Source organism: Penicillium maclennaniae (assembly GCF_028827695.1).
Source record: "Penicillium maclennaniae strain IBT 15551 chromosome Unknown utg000003l:1.0-5670915.0:1.0-5674809.0, whole genome shotgun sequence".
In the NCBI taxonomy this organism is placed as follows: Eukaryota; Fungi; Ascomycota; class Eurotiomycetes; order Eurotiales; family Aspergillaceae; genus Penicillium; species Penicillium maclennaniae.
The window spans coordinates 3076729-3094959 of NW_026623215.1; the positions used below are offsets into that span (position 1 = coordinate 3076729).

Here is an 18231-nt window from a genome sequence, read left to right on the forward strand (position 1 = left end):
CCTCGACTGGCCCTCTCTTCTCCGACTCTACGAGACTACTGCCTCTCACCTCTCCCCATCGATAAACACACGAATAATGACGCCACGATGACTTTACGACAATAGAAAAATGTTTCCTGTACATAGCTACATTTCCGATTTAATTTACAACTCAAAATACTTTTGCTGGTCAAATTTTGAATCTCTTATAAACTATTTCCATTGTAACCAGGTAATTAGAACATACTTCACCCACCAGATGCATGAATGCCAGCCTGCCCTACTAATTCTCGGTTCTTCAGTCAAACTCGGCTAACTTGCCTGGCAGTAACTGAGACCGGGGCCGGTCACATGAGAGGCGCTTGCGGCGGTGTGGTCAAGAGATCCACTTCCCAAGTCAGTTATTGACGATCTCGAAGACAGTCGAAGTCACGCTTCGAATCCAGAGAAAAAAAGGACGAGGTACAGGTGCAGCAAAATTGAAGAATTCTAAATTTGATGACGCAGTTGATTGGGGCAATAACTAATATCGTGGCATATCGGGTCCGAGTATGTATCACGGTTAGGGCCGAAATGTTGCCGATCTGACGATATCCCCATGAGATGATTGTGCGATGTCGGAGAAGAAAAGTCACTACAGGATACAAGTACATCGACAGCACACGAATGAGGAATTGATACATCACGAAGTGATTCAGGAGGACACTTGAAATTTTGTGCGCTACGTCAGTGGGGGCCTCTTTAGTAAGGCGATCGGGACGAAAATGTGCAATTGCCACTGAAATTCAGATATCAAAGCAAGAAACACCGGAAAACAAGTACAAGAATTACATGCCTGACCAAAGCGATGTCGTACATTTGATATCATAGTTTTCTTAATGCTCGTTCTTGTCATGATCGCCGAGAATTTGCTTGCCTTAGTTTGGCCCACTTTGCCTTACGCTTGGCCCACGACAGAATTTAACTGGCTGGCATCTCATCCGCGATTTCACCACGATCGTGAGTCTTCACACCTTCTTCTGTGGCAAGTTGAAACGTCAGTTGACGTCGATATTTTATGTTTCTGATTCAGGCCTCCCTGTCCTGGATCGATCTGATCTGATCTCCAAGTACCTGCTTCCCATTTGATGGGAATTGCCCGATTTGGCCGGGCATTCATGACATACGCCCGGGAATGACTCGTGTATTTGCGGAATGAGATATCACGAATTGCCATCTTCTCACTAATATGGAAGCCGACAAAGTAGTTCCTATTCAGTGGCATGTAGACCGTTCAGACTTTCCTCTGCTTTCTACGTCACAACGTAGTATTGTTCTCCCTTCCTACATATTGTTTCTTCAGCCCGCTTGCAGTGCTTGGGTAAAACAAGTGTTCCGATTCAGGATGTTGCTTAAGACCCTATGACTCAAGGCCAAGTCGTATAATTGGACAAGAAAGAGAGAGATCGATGTCTTGTAAAGATAAAAGAGTACCGCATAATTCTCACGGTGAGACTGCTTGTTCGATGAGCCTCGGATGTAAGGTACAATAGGACTTGAAAAGATTATTTTATTAAAGTGGTGTGCCGGAAGAGGAACTTGAAGCTCATCCCAATTATCAGGGGCTTGCATACAGTGGGCAACACGAACAGCACCTTGATCAGCCCCATATTTGTCGGAACAGGCCAAGAAATTGAAATTACACTCATTGATAGCAGCTTCTGAGGTCTAACAAAAGTGTATTCTTTGATAAGGAATCATGCATATTGAGCTTTTCATTCACGCTCATCAGTTTGTCACGGGGGAACGAATTTCGGGGTCTATTTGCATAATAGGGAGCAGCATAGATCCAATCGCGATTAAGGACACCATTGCCACCCTTGCTGTGATTCATTGTTAATAAGAAATTTGTTTAATCTGGCATGGGTTCACTTACACCCGCGTAAATTCTGCAGACCGATTGAGTCCAATTTGGATAACAATCTCCGGTTTCAGTTCTGAGGCATCCCTGACTGCAAGTCGCACATGTAGCCTGCTTTTCTTGCTCGACGGGACTCGCGAGGCTCAAGCTAGCCAAGGTGAGAAGTCCAATGGCGAAGAACTTCATGATGAATGAGTCATACTCCGAGAGTATTTTAAAAATTTGGAAGCTGTTTTTTAATTGATGCGAGAGACTTTGACCGAGTAGAGACTTAAGGAAATGGGTTGTGGGCGAGGACAAGAGGCCATTGAATAGTTGAGAGGTTTGCAAAGTAAGGAGAAAGATGATTTTCATTCCTCTCGGTTTGTAGGTCGTATATAGCCGACGATTTGTACATTCAATTGGACGATTTTGCATGCTTCGTGGCCATCTGAGATCCATTGCTAGCTAGGTATGCACTTGGGATGTCGATCATTTGACTTCTTCAATAAAGCCTCCGTGCATGAAATAGCTTCCCAATAATTGAGCCGCCATGCTTAGGCTGGGTGGGAAAATGTCTGCCACATCGGTAATCAGCTCCATCAGGTTGAGAAAGTTAAATTACAGACCCGGCTCTGAAGCATCTTTCACCCACATTTATACTCGGTCAAGGACTTTTAAGGATCGACACTGGGGTTACTCTTCAAGGTCAGCGGAAAGGGCGTGGCTTACTAAGAATATTAGTCACGAAGATGTCCCCGGGCGTATGCAGCTAATAGTGCCTGCCTACCTACCCGAAGATACGAACAGGTAGCACACGCAGAAGTCTTAATAGGGATATACTGTGCTACATTTCTAAAGCCTCGATTGTGAGGCTTGAGTCGGGTCTCTTGTTGCCATTGACCTACCTAGGTAATCGGACATTTGTATAGACTTGGAAGATATACTCCATTTAACTGTGTCTTTAGAACTATTGAGTAATGCAGACATACACAAGCGACGGGACTGATAGTAATAAAAGACAGTTCAAGCTTATTGAGACGGGCTCCAGTCTAGCAAAGATACCAATATTGGGTGGTTCCCATTTCCTGATTCTGTCACGGCCGATGTAAATTATAGATTTATTTCTAATTCTACCCAACGCAGTACTTTCACAAGATTATGACCTCGACATACGATAAATCATAATCACTCCAGCTCTAGTATTATATTTCGGACCACTCCGGTCCTCCGGCAAAAGATGTCCGTCTCCATTGACAACCAAAGCCTCAGCAAGCGTCGCCAACCCAGCTTCGGAAAATCCGAGCCGTTCGTAGAGTTTCACCGCAATATCATTCCCCTGCTTGATAATAAGCCGAACCTGAACACCGGGAGGTGATGATCGACATGTTTTGAGAAAGTCAAGTGCGTTCTGACAAAGTCTGGCACCGAGTCCGTGCCCCCGATGCTCGGGCAGAGTAAATAGACTCAGCATCTGCCATCTCTCTTCTTCGGTATCCAGTTTCTGCGGCGCTTCGCCAGACTCAGGGGGAAGAATGAAGTTCTCCAGTGATAGTGGGCCGCGGAGAGTGACCTGCCCGATCCACACGGCATCTGAGTCACTCGATTTTTGATTGAGTGGTGTGGCGGCACAGATGAAGATCTCGCGGTCGGGTGCAGTCAGGATGTTGATCCAGTCGGCTTCCGTAAATGCTGATTCGATTTCGTACGTGGATGAAAAAGAGCCCGGCGCGGTCTGGAGGGCTTTCAGACGTAGGTCTCGGTACTTTTGAATCGAGATTTGGATCCCTTCAATTTTGGAGATTCGGAAGAAAGAGTACTCATAGGAGATAGAGGTAGATTCCATTGTGAATATAGAAACTTGATGAATAGGAATGAGACTTTTCGTCGCGAACAGATGCTTGATTATTATATCTGCCATCTCACGGTGGATCGCGTGTGGGTCCCGAGGGGCGCTACGGTGAACTTGAAAATGGCCGATCGCTTATCTTCGGGTACAATGGTGCCGGTCAGAGTCATTGTAGGACGAGTGATGGAGAGCATGGACTTCTAGACGAGGTGGAAGGAGAGATGGAAAGTGTAGTAGTTGTGCATTAGTATGTAATTGGTGAGAAATAAAATATCGGGCTATGCTATTCGGTGTACAGGGAGTCAGACGACCATCCAAAAGCCATGTCGAAATCATTCAGCAACTCTGGAGGATTCATAAACCCGATTTGCATTGCAGACTGAGTCAGAAAGTCTTGCATCAGAGGATTGTGAAGGGCCATTTCCGTCGTTAGCTGTGGACCCAGATGCTCAGTGCCCAGAAGGACAGCATTTGGGTCGAGATTGAGGTTGGACCGATGGTTTGAATCATTTGAGTCTTGTAGCTCAGGTGTTGCTGAAGATGATGTAAGAGGACCCAAGTGCAAAGTAGATGCCTTTAACTTGGCCTGATGCTGATCAAAACACAGACGGACCTGCTGAAGATTTTCATAAAGGTCCTTGGCTGCCAAGTTATCGGAAATACTGAGAATTTTAAGCATCTCTGTTGCGATATCTACCGATGCTATGTCGGATGGGTCTCCCAGGGGAAGCATGCTTGATATCATCAAAGTCAATGCAGAAGAGAATATAAAGGCCGGGAAAGCATATCCATAGACTGCAAGTGACCCGCTGATCCATTCTTCCTGACACAGCCTGAGAGAGTATCGGGCAGCGTGAATGCATGCTTCACTTAAAGTACCAAGTACTGGCGTCACTTCTTCATTTGAACTGCCAGGGAGATTGTTTGTGTGGCCGATAAGAACGTTGAGCAGGACGGGCCGAATTGCTAGAATGACACACTGCTATTGTTAGATGGAACGGCGAGGGCTGGTGTTCATATGACTGACGTAATTAAATTGAAGATGTATAAGCACCGTGTGTTTTGAATTGGGCTTATCTGGATGGAGTCTGAGATGTTTGGGAAGAGATTGAACCCATTGCTTTAGCTGAATCAGAAGCTTTTGCTCACGCTGTAGAAAGCTCTCGGCCGATTTTTTCCGACCATAGATCTCCCTTGTCGTGTGACCTGTGATCTCAGCCAGCTTGATTCCAGCAGTCTGATATGCAGCATCTGAAAATTGCTCGCTGTAAGTCTCCGAGGCTGAAGCCGAGGGTAGATCGACATGAACGTCGTCATCATGAATCTGTACGGGAAATCCGGACTTTGATCCCCAATAGCGATCGAGTACATAGATTGTCCACCATATACGGACTCGGTGTTCCCTTTCCACTGGATGCAGATTTTGTGTTCGTGGGACATTATAATTCAAGCCAAGGCTTAATCCGAGGCGTAATGCGTTGCCAATGAGAAGATAAGCGGAATGAAATCTGTTTAGAAATTGACAGAAGTATGCCTAGTCCGATTTTAGTATAACGGGGCGAGGATGAGCGGAGTGTAAAGCATACTAAAAGTAGTAGACACTCGATATGGACCATACTTGGCCTTTCAGGGGTAATCTGTAGAAGACTCATGGCTCGAGCAAAGTAGGATGTTCCAGGTAATGTCGACGCATTGCGTGTGTTATGGGGCGTAGAGTAGACGTGGCCCACAGCAAAAAGAGCAAAGTATTTGGATTTGAGAGCTGGATTCTCAAATTCTCCTTTCTGGTAGATTGTACAAAGCATATCTAAGGTCTCTTTCTTCAAGACCATTGGAAAACCGGGGTTGATATGCCCAAGCGCAGTCTTTACCAGCAACTGAGCATGCGCCAAGCTCGGCCAGTGTATGTGATCGTCCAATAACGCTGCCAATGTAGCCTCATCAGTATATCGCCACTGTGGAAGGTGAATAGTTGGCGAGTCGTTGTCTCTCAAACACTGGCAGAGACGAGAGGCAAAGGAGGTGCATGCTGCCTCGCTGATGTAGACGGGAAGCACGGAAGTGCCATGTGGTTGGAACCACGGCGTTTCACTGACAGCTCGATCATGCATAGTGATTCCAGTAGCTTCAATAGGTTCCGGCGAAGGATTCACGGCGGGCGCAGTGGCGCAAGGGTGTGATTCTTGACCTGCGCGTTGGCGTTGCTCATGAAGCTCCTGGCTGTCTTGAATAAGCTGTTCGAGGTAACTGTAAGTGAATGTCAGTCATGAAGTGTCGGAAATCTGGATACAATCATCAAGTGTACACCTCTCATCAACCCGTATCTTACGATCGCGACTCGAGTATCGGCATTGAGCAGCATGGCCCGCTCTCCGACACCTCGAGCACGGTTTCTCCCCGGAGCATTTGATCTTTTGCGTATGACATCGATGGCAGCTGAGTATGTAAGAATCTGATGAAATAATTAATTTTCCTGAACACTTACGCGACGGACCTCTTCTGAGGTCTCACCTCCGTCTCCGAATGTCGATGGCGGGCTTCTGAGCGGCTTGCTGACCCCTCGTTTCCGGTCCGCTTTGCCTTCGCCATGTCTCCTTTAGCTAAGACGTATAAGGGGGAAAATGGAGTTTCTTAGCGCGAAAATACAATTCATTTCGAGATGAAATCTGGAGAGACGATATCATTAGAAGTCAAAAGTGGAGTGAGCGACCGGCGAACTTGAAAGTCGCCGATGGTGGGCGAGCCAACCACAGGACACTATTAAGGATAATATTTCTCATTGCGTTTTCTTCACCGAACCCATATCTATTTGAGAGATTTGATAATATAATGAATATTGATGAAGATTCGGCCAGCAAAGCTCTATTCTGACCTGACAAGCCAAATTCTCATCCCCGTAGTTGAATACACCAACCTTTGATTAGCACGCTATTCTGCCACTCCCAGCCCGGTCTCAACAGAGATCTGCAAGCTATCACCATTATGTGCATCGATCGAGAAATACTCAAAGCTGTTGCCGGACAACATATGAGACAAATAAGAGCTGAGATACCCACCGATCCCATGCACTCCGATGACTACCTGACTCGATTGTTTGATTACATGGATATATTCACATCACAGCTGGAACATATACACACACGCGACTGCGAGCTTTTGATGTATATCTGCGATGCACCGTGGATATTGACGTCAATAATGATACACAGACTCGACCAAGCCCGTCTGCAAAATGAACAAAGAACCCACAAATTGCACACATTAAGTGTCGACAAAGGCTATTACTTATGCATAATTTGATATTTAAAGCTTCGCCTCAGGCCTTTCGTCCTTGCTGAACCTATAAACCACATTCTCAAACGCAGAAGTGGGAAACACATAGAACCACCGTAACTGCCCGGTTCCCGTATTGACGGTTGCATGCTCAGCATTCGAGGGAATGAAGATCGAGCTTCCTTTCATCACGTGGTGCTTGACGCCGTCGATTGTAACCTCACCTTCTCCTTCGATGATGTAGTAGATTTCGGCCTGGACATGGCGGTGGGCGCAGAGATGGCCATTCCCCGGTGGACAATTTGCGATGCCGGCACACAGCTCTGAGTCTGGCGAAGGAGGTTGAGAGAAGAGAGTGTGCCAGGTCACAACGCCGTAAGAAGGGTCGGCGAAGGATTCGGATGGTGTTTGTATTGTATATGATGGAGGAATTATGATTGGAGCTTGGATTTTCAGAGGTGTGATGTGGGCGACCTCTTTACCTTTGGAGGCTGCCATGATGGGTTGATTCGAAAGGTTGAGGACTATAGTATGAGAGGGTTGATTCTATGGTCCTCGGCTAGGTTTCATCATGATCTTCCCAAAACCTGATGGAGATGGCGACATCTGGTCCTATAAAGTTGGCAAGGGGGGACTGCGATTGGTTGGGACTCTAGGGACTGGGTTTCCATATCAAGACATGGTTTCCCGGTTTTCTCCCCAGGGCTTCGATCTAGACCGTGGAAGAATTCTCGAGAAAATCGAATCGTCGAGTCTAGGGTGGATAACTATTGACATGGCAATTAAACATTCGTGGAAATTTGAGGATGCTCGATCCCATGGCCCGCCTCTCAAATGAGCTCGAAGTAGCTGACCTAGCGATCTCGGGAGAACTACGAAAGGGCATAGAGGTGGCGCATCTGGGGAAAACACGCGTAGCACATGAAGCAATCAGATCTTCTGGTGTCAGGGCTGGAGATGTGAAGAATAATTGTGTGTCGAATCTTGAAACGAGAGCCATGGAAACACGATTCCAGAACTACGCCACCACGGTACGCCACTCGCCACAAAGTGTCCATTTGAACCAAACGCCGGACAAAAGTCGGTTCACCTCGATCGCTGTCACTGATGGTGTCTCCCCAACCGACCTGGTCACGCCTGCACACCAGGCCAGAGGTCCACCTGGACCTGATAAATCACCTGGCGGACTAAGCATGGCTCTCAGGAAGCCTCCCAACGGGGTCCTGATAATTAAGGATTGATACTGATGGGGAAAAAAAACGATGCAATTGCGCCATAGTCTAATAGATATAGAAGAACAGAGCGCGGATTGAAACAAGTAGATACGACCAGAAACGCTGACATGTTACCCGGATGTATTCCAATCCCAACCAGAACAATAAGGCACAATATAACTCGCTGGACAAGAAGCAACGTGAGTATGATTTGGTTCCAAGCTGAATCGACCAAGTTGATTCAGGCCTCTCGGAACGAAACTCGATCCACGCCGAGTTCATCAGAAATGCAGGTCGTCGAACGTGAAGAAAGACGGGGTATGTAGCTGAACTGTGTAACAGAACGCGGGGTGGAAACACAATCAATAAGACCGTGGTGATGACCGGCGTGCATTTTCTGCAAAGCAGATACAGACAAACCAGAAAACGACCACCCGGGCAGATGAAAAGGAGAGCAGGAATTAAACGATAAAAACGAAAACCCATATCTGCAGGCTGCCAGGGGACACATCCGAGGCCATGTACAGGACAAGATTCAATGCCAGATCAAGACTCCATGATCATGCAAATCAATGAGACAAATAAGGAAACCGTTTCACATGTCAAAATTATCGTCAACGTTGAAGATACCTGGCTCCGCGCCATCTGCCTTCGGGATGCCACTCATATGTTGGTCGGTCGACGTTTGCGACCGATGAGTGGGCTGCCATGCTTCGTCGTGAATGGGGTCCTCGTCCATCTCATCCACGGGGTCCTTCACATGGTGGTCGATAGAACTCTCGTTCACAAATGTGAAGCCCTTGAAGTTGGCCTGCATGCCGGGGGACAAGGGAGTGGCCCCAGCAGGCATGAGGCCGTTGGCCAAGGCCGCCGCGCGGTCGTTCAGCGACATGTTGTTTTCCAGGGCATTGGTGAACTCGGGATCGAAGTTCGAGGTGTCGGTGTCCGACTGCAGCTTCGGCTTGAAGGGGGGAATGACCTGCTTGCGGCAGAGAGCATCCCAGTCGATGTCGTGGAAGAAGGGGTGTGCCATCAGCTCCTTAGCGTCACCGTTGGCTCCCAGACGGTGCTTGGGATTACGATTTAGCAAACCCTTCACGAAATTGCGACCCTCGGTACTGAGAGCATCACGAGGGAATCGGACCTTGCCGAAAGCGATGTTCTTGTACATCTGCTGAGTGTCTTCGGCGTAGAACGGGCTCCAACCACAGCACATCTCAAAGACCAAAACACCCAAAGACCAGAAGTCAACCATCTTTGTGTAACCTTGCTCATCAAGCAGGACTTCCGGAGCAAGATATTCGGTGGTACCGCAGAACGTGTTGGTGGTATCATTCTGTGTCAGGTTTGCCTTGGAAAGACCGAAATCACAAAGGGCAATGTGACCGTTGGCATCCAGCAGAATGTTCTCTGGCTTTAGGTCCCGATACACAATATCGTGGTCGTGAAGATGTTGCAGGGCCAGGATAAGTTCAGCGATGTAGAACTTGGCACGAGCCTCCTGGAAGCGACCTTCACGCTGGAGGTGCCAGAACAATTCACCACCAGACATGTAATCCGTGACAAAGATGAGGTCGGTGGGTGTTTGGAAGGAGAACTTGAGGCCGACGATGAAAGGCGAGGCTGTCATGGCGGTGCGCACTAGAATATTGCGCTCGCCCAAAGTATGTGCCACCTCCTTCTTCTGAATGATCACCTTCTTCGACAGGACCTTCATGGCGTAGATGCGCTCGGTATCCTTCTTCATCACTTGATAGACTTGACCGAAAGTACCCTTACCGATAAGCTTGAGAATTGAGAAGTCGCTCGGGCCCACCTGTCTACGGTCGGTCATCTCAAATCGCATCTGGAGGTGGATCTCGCCGGTGACCTGGCTGTCACCGGCTGCACGACCAACAAGAGGGAACCACCCTTCCAGCCTGCTGTGGTCCTCCTTCAGATCGATACCGAGCCGAACATGACCCAGAAAAGTCTCTTGATTGTGGCGATCATACACAGTGACATCAACTTCTGATTGATCACCCAAGACATCGCTAAAGAAAGGGCGTTAGCAAAGACTACCGTCCCGGACTGGTGATCGACACAAAGAAACTTACAAGACGGCCTCATGATCCCAGTGAGGGTCGGTTACGAGCTTTTTTCCCTTGTTTTCGCCATCAAGGGCGCTGTTGTGACTGCTTTGACGGCTCTTCATCGGAATGGCCATCGGCCGACCGGCCTCGGCCTCGGCATCCATCTGGCGCTGCTTCTGCTCCTCTTCACCATCCTTCGCACCCTTGGAGATATACTCGTTCCACTCAAAGACACACACCACGTAAGGGTCAGTACTGGGGCGCAAACCGCGAGCTTCGGAGATCTTCACGAAAAGTTTCCCCTTGAGTGCTCCTACGGGCGCTCCGGTTTGTGGGGAAGAAGATGATTCACGCGGAAAGGCCTCCTCAAGCTTGGTGGTAATCTCGTCGGCGGAGCTGTCCATGGTATCCTGAACGGGTGGAGTGGTTTCGGCCTCGACCTCGGCCTCGGCCTGGGCCTTAGCCTCAGCCTCGTGGGGTGCCGAAGTAGCCGGGGAAGCTGGGTTCTTCTCTTCAGAATCCTCGTTGGACATGGCTCGTGGAGTCAGAGGTGGGGTATTCTTCAATGGCACCACATTGGGTGCCTTGTCAGTCAGCTTGGAAAGGTTCACGGAAGAGATTGAAGCACGCGGCCTTTCATGATCGAACAAGGGAGCCCCGGAGGGCAACAGGGCATCTGAAGCAGGAGGGAGGGATGGATTGGAGAAATGGGTGGCAAGGACCGGGTCATCAGAGACACTGGAGACTGGTAGGGAAGTTTGACGGCGAGAAGGAGAGTCGACGGGGGCGTTGTGTGGAATGAGATAATTCTTCAAAGTGCTCAAAATTCCCCCGTCGTCCTTATCAAGACTGGTCCCGAGTTCCATCTCGTCCGACTCGGTCTGGAGAAGGGAGTGTGGAGGAGTAGGCAAATTGGGGTGTGGCGCTTCCATTTTCTCAGAGTCATCGCGGTCCAGCATGACGAAGGATTCGGAGGAAGCGCCCGGGTGAGTGGGTGTGGCCGATGGAGGGGGGGTCCACAGAGGATTTCGACAGGCATGACCAAAACCGCGGCAGACCTGCTTTATCACCGGAGAAAGAACCAACCTGGAAATAGTTGTGCATGATGGAAGGCAGACGCTTGTCTGCGGGATCGGGGCGCGGCGTCGCGATGCCTGTGGGAGTCGACCCGCTGGAACCGATCTGGTCGTCTTCTGGGACAGAACTGTGAGGTGAATATGGCATTAGTCATAGGTTTGCGTCGGTGCAATTGTAGGTATGATTTTATAAACGGGGACGAAGTGCGAGCAGGCTCGCTTGAAGGTGACTCGAACATTGGAGGAATATTCCGGCGCAGATCGTGTCAAGGTGGGGGTAGAGACCAAGGCTTTGTGTAGGATGAGACAGCGCCCGCAGGGAAAGGACATTCCATGCAATGCAGCGTAAGGGTGACCTCTATCAGGGTATTCCCTTTCAAAGCCACTCCCAAGTTCCCCACAAGAATCAGAAAGGAAGAACTCACTTGGTTGGCTTCATGTCTGGCGTGCCGTGCAACTCGGATCCGCTCTGCGCAGCAGCCATTGCGTTTCCATCTAACACTCACAAGGCCGCTGGGAACAAAAGCGACTCGAAGAAAGTAAGAAAGTCGATATGAGCGAGGAGAAGGGGTGAAGAAGTCGAAATCGAAGTCGGCAGCGGGAAACGGAGGAGGAAAAAAGAAACTTTGACGCCGCCCGATGATGAGCTAAGGGTGTTTGCGGGATGTCGTCTTCTGGGTGACCCTCGGATTCGCTCCTCTAGTAATGTCGCGGATTTAGTCTCCCCGGTCAGGTTTCAAGTATCCATAGACTTGATAATTTGGGATTTTAGAATGATCAATGGAAAACAGGGATTCCCACGGGAACTAAAGGGGTGTCTTTCATATCATTGCCCCCCAGTGGGAAGTAAGTCAGAGGCTAACCATAAGCTGAGCAAAAGAGAGAGAGAGAGAGCGAGAGAGCGAGAGATTGAAAGGCAAGTGAGATCGATTTGGAACGTGATGGGGGCAGCTGATCAAGTTGAGTCTTATCCGTCTTATGCTCTCTACTTTGTACATGATCTCCCAAGTATGGAGAGGCAAATTAACTCTCAAAAGGAGGGAATGAAACGAGGCAATCGCGGGTGTTCGGTGACTGGCCGAAGATTCTTTGCCGACACAGACCTAGCTATGAGATCGAATTATTGGGTGGTCTAATTACTTCTCCAATTTCAATTTCTAATATTCCCTATATTTCTCGTGATCCGGCCCAGTAGGGAGATTAAGGGGACATGTGGCCGTCCCAGAGTTCGATCTCTGGGATTTTGCCTCCCAGGTGCCCGCCATACTAAATTTAGTGAACCGCGCCCTTTTCCACCTTATCAGTCGCTTACAACGCAGGTATCTCCGCTCTCTTTCTCCCTCTCTCTCTTCCAGTCTCTCTCTCACTCTCTCTCCACTTCTTCACAGGGCGGGGTACATATTCTCTATCTCTCCTATTCTATCGGAGTACATCGCACCGTATTGACCCCCCATCCCACCTCAACCCGCGTCTGTACCACGTAGATCGAGGCCGATCTACACGAGTCGATCGCGATCGTGCAGCTTTCAGCTTGTGAAATGGCCCGGTCCAGCTTCTCCGCTCCCCTTGCATCTGCATTCCACGGAGCTACCGACACTTTCCAGGTGTTGCTTCGGCTCTGGCGGTATGCTGAACTATGAGCGTTCCCCGCCCTCTGCGTCATAGGGCACCAGCCATGGAGTCCCAAGCCCAACGAGGGTGCTTTTTGGTTTGACGGGTTCCATTGCCGTAGTGGTGCGTGTCAAATGTATGTGGTCCCAGAATGTAAGCTACAACTGGAGACGTGATAAAGGACACCGTGGGACAAGCAATACTCCAAACAGCTTGAGCTTTCTGACGCCATCCCGAGGCGGGGGAGATCTGCGCTCGCCCCTCACCTCTTTTCTTCAGGGCAAATAAACGCGGCATTGGAAAACAGATGCCGCGGAAGCGTTCGCGGACGACCGGGATATCCAGCCTCGGGGGGCTCTATCCTCGTATAGCCTAGGATGGTAGTAGCTAGGAGTTCGCGATATGCCTTAATACTGGATAGTGACATCGCCCCGCCAAAGGCCAAAATTTGGACGCCTGCATGGTTCAGTGCATGTGGCAGCTTCGGGGGCAAAGCCCGACAGGGCTAGGAAGATCGAATTTGTAGGTCATCTGCGGGCTGGGAAGGTGTGCCACGATCTGCACGCCATGCAGCGAGTCGATCCCGAGGGTTTTACTGCGTTGATGCAAGAGAAGAGCCCGACATGGTTTCTGGAATCGCCGACGGCCTTGCCCTCTGATCGGCTGGATTGACAGCCTTGACAGCCCACTCTTCTGCGAGGATACCGTAATCACCCTTCATACTCTTTGTGCATCAGGGTCCCAGCGGCGATGGACTCCTGTATTCAAGCAGGTTTCAGGTTTCTCCCGAAGCTCACGCCTCGCCAGCCTATCTGGATTGCCCAAACCACCAGGCTGACCTCGCATGTGATATTCAGGAAATATACACGGCTAAACATATAATTTCCCTCACCGATAGCTCACCGATAGGAAGGGGGGTTGTAGTTGCCCCATGTGGTTGTATAGGGTGGATAAGGCCGGTGGAACGGATCCAGACGCACGGAGCCAGTCACACAGTTCAATCCCGAAACTAAGCTGCGTAGTCTCAAATATCGGGAGAGAACGGTGAGCTAACCGACCGGTGAATGCTTTAGGGTACCCCTCTCTGCTTTTCTATGGAACGCGAGATGAGCTCATCGTGCGGCCGTTCACGGGTCGAAACCTCCGCACTTCACACAACGGCTGTAGCACTGTCTTGAGGAAGACTGTGGGCTCAATGATATCAACGGTGGCAACGGAAGAGGCGGTAGATAGTCTAGGTCACAATTCAGAGCCTACTGATCAACAGCCCAGCATGACTTGTTGTCAGATCTTCCCAAACTCATTAAAGCTCTGTGTGAATAACATGAACACTTAATGGTGGTGTTCCATTTTGACGTCACCTAGGGCTCTGTCGTGCCTTGAGGCTGAATGGTCATGCACAGTCATGTGATTCAAGACATCGCTGTACCTGCTTATGTAACCCAACCAATACATGTGACTTTGAAACTCGGAGAAACGTTTGACCGCTATGTGAATGTGAGCAAAACAGCTCTGACTTCGACGGCGCGACTGTAAGAAGCATTGATTGTCTCTCCACCAACTTCGATATGCCTCGAAGTCGCAGGGCAGCTGCCCAAGCGGCAGTCAAGTCCATGAGTATGTCTTACTTGTCCTCCAGCTCCAAATTGATATTTGAGCCCAGAAAAGAAATCCCCCTGTAAACGCGCTTTTGATTAGCATTACCTAGAGAATGTACCTACGCTTCCCGATGACGGATCTGATGAAGATATGATTGATGCGCCGCCATCAGATCCTTCCTCTCCTGTAGTGGAGGATCACGATTCGCCTGACGATGATCCGGATGTCGAACCTGAGGCCGATCCTGAGGCCGAAGTTGAAGCCCAGAATGCGCCCGAAGAAGAGCCAACAAATACCCCAGACGAAGCCAAGGCCGAAGAAGACGCAAGCGTTGCGACACCTGCAGCAGACGAATCTACAATACTCGAAGGAGAAACACCCAGCGCCAATGCCGGCCGTCCATCCCTTCTCCCGCGCAAACGTCGCATTGGTCGTCCCCCAAAGAATCGCCCTCCGGACTGGGATGCGCCGGACGGCTCGCAGACACCGATCCGAGTAACTACTCCGGTCAAGAGACGACGAGGTCGACCTGCTGCGAGTGGTGGACGATGGGCCCGCAACCGTGGCCCATCCCACCTTACTCAGGTGCCCGTGGACAAGGAAGGAAACATGATGGATGTGATTGGCGATGAAGTTCAGCTTCCCCCAAATCCTCGAGGATACCAAGGTCGATGAGAATGGTCGTCTGAAGGGTGGCCGCGAGTACCGTGTCCGTACTTTCACGATTATGAACCGTGGTGACCGCTTGTACATGTTGTCGACGGAACCGGCGCGATGCATCGGCTTCCGTGACTCGTATCTTTTCTTCCAAAAGCACAAGATGCTCTACAAGATCATTATCGATGACGACGCAAAGCGCGATTTAATCGAGCGAGATCTTATTCCTCACTCCTACAAGGGTCGAGCCATCGGTGTGGTTACTGCCCGCTCTGTGTTCCGCGAGTTCGGAGCCAAGATCATTGTGGGAGGAAAGAAAATTATTGACGATTACGATGAAGCGGCTGCTCGCGAGCGTGGTGACGTGGAGGGTGAACTTGCTGTGCCAGAAGATAAATTGCCTGGCCCTGGTGAGGAATATAACCGGAACCAGTATGTAGCATGGCACGGCGCGAGCAGTGTCTATCACACAAATGCGCCATCGGTGCCCATGGCCGGTGGCAAGCCCATGGACCCTAAGAAACGACGCGTGCCGGTTACCGATGACAACTGGATGCTCGAACACGCTCGTGCAGCAAGGTATGTTCCTCAATTCGTATCGCGTTATGCTCCAAACTAACATGAGTTCTTAGCACCTTTAATTCCAAGCTCGCTGAAATGCGCCGTTCCACCATGGGAGGCACATACGACGTACACACCAACACAATGCAATACCCTCAGATCATGCAACCGACCCACTGCCGCTGGGAGCCCGTCCCACCCGCCGACCTGATGTCTGACATGTCCTCCCTGAGCCTCTCAAACAAAGAGTCCAGCACGCAGGCCCACGCTGACAGAACCACCACCGACCCAGCTACATCAGGCGAGCAACCCGAGGAGGAGCGCCGAAGTATCTTCTCCTCTGTGCCCGCCCACATCTCTGACCGCTATGTGGTCCAAGATATCATCTACGAATCGCCTCCGTACTCCAACATGGGCCTCCCGGGCCCAGACGGCGATCTGCGCAATCTGCACCCGAACGGCCTGGCTAGCATCGCCAACCCCACCCACCCGGAATTCATGTCTCCAGAAATCGTCGCTCTGCTCCCAGAAGACGCCAAGGAGGCTCTTATCGATTCAGCCGCGCGCGAGGTGGAGTGGAAATCAAAGTGGTCAACTGAGACTACCGATGGTGCTCGCTCGCGCCCGCTCAAGAGCTATGCGTGGGCTCCATGAGTTCACATACTTACTTGGTCAATATGTCTGGAGATGACCGTTTTTCACTTTAATATCCATATGGAGTTGAATCCATAGGGCGGATCTGTTTGGGAATCAGGCGAAGTTTACCGGCTTAGCATGGATTGGGACGTTGGTTTTATGGCTGGTATTTAAAAAGTCATGGGAGTTTTGCTGTCATGCTCTGGTTTATGATTTTATCTATTTGTTTTGCAACCCATGCATGTGGTGTTGATAGGGCTCTGACACAAGCTTCGGGTTGAGTGCTTTTGTGCATATACTAGATACCTTTCAATTGAGATGATCTCTAAATATTCTGATAGTCTGAGTGTTGTGGAGGCAAAAACAGATTGCACAATCCAAGTAAAGGCCGCGGGAGAAGAAAATACCCTAAAACAGATCCATTATCGAAACAAGCAAGGAATTATTCCGCACTAGAAGTGAAGAAAAGTACTTGAAAGATAAATTATGAAGACCCAGAGAGAAAGAAGGGGCCAAAGCGCGCCATTGTGACACCGAGGGTGAAGATGTATAGGGAAGAGCATTGTAGGAAGGTGGCGCCAAAGTAGAGGGCAAAAAAAAAAGAACAAGACGGCTTGCGAGAGAACGTCCAATGCAAAAGTGAGGTGAGACAGTAAGCCACCCGAGGAGACAAGCAGCTGTGTATGCATAGATTATGGGAGAGGGGGCATGTTACATGGCCATTTCGGCGCGCAACTTGGCCAGTTCGGCTTCCTCGTCGTCTTCCTCTGCCATGGACTTTGCGGGCGTCTTTCCGGCCACTATGTGTTTGTTAATATGAGGTTTTCTTCTTGATCCTAAGGCGAAATTTGACTTACGCTCCGACTTTCCTGCCTCTGGTAACCGATCCAACTGCGAATTGACCGGCACGGGACCAGTGTTGAGCATGCGCTCGTCCATTGCCTCCTGCTCGAGTCCCTCCAGTTCCTCTTCCAGTTCGTCTTCGTCGGGCTGCTCGCCCAGCGGGACGCTGGTAATAGCCGCGCCGATCTCCTCGCTGAGATGGTGTTGTTCTCGGAGTATCTCCCTACGCGGTTGTTAGCATGCAAGTCCTAGCAATTGCAAGAAAGAAGTGGTTGCGACATACATTGTCTCGTCGACTTTGTCGATGCTCATTCCACCGTGAATCTCCGACATAGCGGCACCGGCCTGCTTCATAGCCCGAAGGGTCTCGTGGTTGATATTGGCCGCTTCGATGGAGTAAATTTGTTGCTCGAGCTGGACGATCTGCGCTGTTGTCTGCTCGCAGTTCTTTTCGTGCACCTTTTTCCGTCGAAGGGCAGCCTTGGCAGCTGTACAGAACAGACACAGATTAGATATCAATTTCCGGCGCCGTAGATAAGACAGCAAAACACAACTTGTGTGCCCGAGGCGAGGGGGACCGTACCGTTCTTATTTGTGTTGACAAACTTGCGCGCCGCAGCATCCTGCTCCGCAATCTGGTTCTCCAAATGCTTCTCTCGTTTCTGCAACATATCCAACTGCTCCCGGAGCAGCAGGATGGCGTTCTTAGGGGCATCCTTCCGTTTCTGAGCGGCAGCGCCGCCAAACCAAGACCACATTTTGGCGGAAGTACGAGAAGAGGATAACGGAGATTATTGATATAAGGAAATCTTTCTCAGACGTGAGGCGATCAGGCAGCACTGTCAATGAAAAGGCAGCTGTCGCAGCGTAGATAGAGCGGCGAGTCAGACGAAGGTGGGCAGGCTCCGAGCAAACCCCAATAATGTGATGATCGCCCCAGGAGGGTTGCGGCGATCGAGACGGTCAGGGATGTCAGACAAGA

General features: G+C 50.0%; 6 protein-coding genes across 6 annotated transcripts; 1 reads left to right on the forward strand and 5 right to left on the reverse strand.

The window, feature by feature from the left end:
• Positions 1–3017: 3017 nt before the first annotated feature.
• On the reverse strand, positions 3018–3704 carry N7477_003266 (GNAT family N-acetyltransferase; the record flags this gene model as incomplete). Its single annotated transcript, XM_056964929.1, has 1 exon — positions 3018–3704. One exon carries the CDS (start codon positions 3702–3704, stop codon positions 3018–3020), a length of 687 nt encoding a protein of 228 aa, XP_056824882.1.
• Positions 3705–3990: 286 nt separating this feature from the next.
• On the reverse strand, positions 3991–6296 carry N7477_003267 (fungal specific transcription factor domain-containing protein; the record flags this gene model as incomplete). The annotated part of the gene is made up of 5 exons (XM_056964930.1): positions 3991–4686; positions 4735–5241; positions 5294–5941; positions 5998–6159; positions 6219–6296. The coding sequence occupies 5 exons, from the start codon at positions 6294–6296 to the stop codon at positions 3991–3993; spliced, it is 2091 nt and encodes a 696-aa protein (XP_056824883.1).
• Positions 6297–7010: 714 nt separating this feature from the next.
• Positions 7011–7478, reverse strand: N7477_003268 (RmlC-like cupin domain-containing protein; the record flags this gene model as incomplete). Its single annotated transcript, XM_056964931.1, has 1 exon — positions 7011–7478. The coding sequence occupies one exon, from the start codon at positions 7476–7478 to the stop codon at positions 7011–7013; it is 468 nt and encodes a 155-aa protein (XP_056824884.1).
• Positions 7479–8789: 1311 nt separating this feature from the next.
• Positions 8790–11826, reverse strand: schA (serine/threonine protein kinase SCH9; the record flags this gene model as incomplete). Its single annotated transcript, XM_056964932.1, has 4 exons — positions 8790–10227; positions 10291–11324; positions 11353–11470; positions 11768–11826. The coding sequence occupies 4 exons, from the start codon at positions 11824–11826 to the stop codon at positions 8790–8792; spliced, it is 2649 nt and encodes an 882-aa protein (XP_056824885.1).
• A 2695-nt stretch (positions 11827–14521) lies between these two features.
• N7477_003270 (chromatin structure-remodeling complex subunit RSC7) lies at positions 14522–16424 on the forward strand (the record flags this gene model as incomplete). The annotated part of the gene is made up of 4 exons (XM_056964933.1): positions 14522–14570; positions 14662–15137; positions 15187–15788; positions 15842–16424. 4 exons carry the CDS (start codon positions 14522–14524, stop codon positions 16422–16424), a joined length of 1710 nt encoding a protein of 569 aa, XP_056824886.1.
• A 693-nt stretch (positions 16425–17117) lies between these two features.
• N7477_003271 (ESCRT-III subunit protein SNF7) lies at positions 17118–18007 on the reverse strand (the record flags this gene model as incomplete). Its single annotated transcript, XM_056964934.1, has 4 exons — positions 17118–17206; positions 17264–17472; positions 17533–17737; positions 17833–18007. The coding sequence occupies 4 exons, from the start codon at positions 18005–18007 to the stop codon at positions 17118–17120; spliced, it is 678 nt and encodes a 225-aa protein (XP_056824887.1).
• Between the last annotated feature and the right edge of the window lie 224 nt (positions 18008–18231).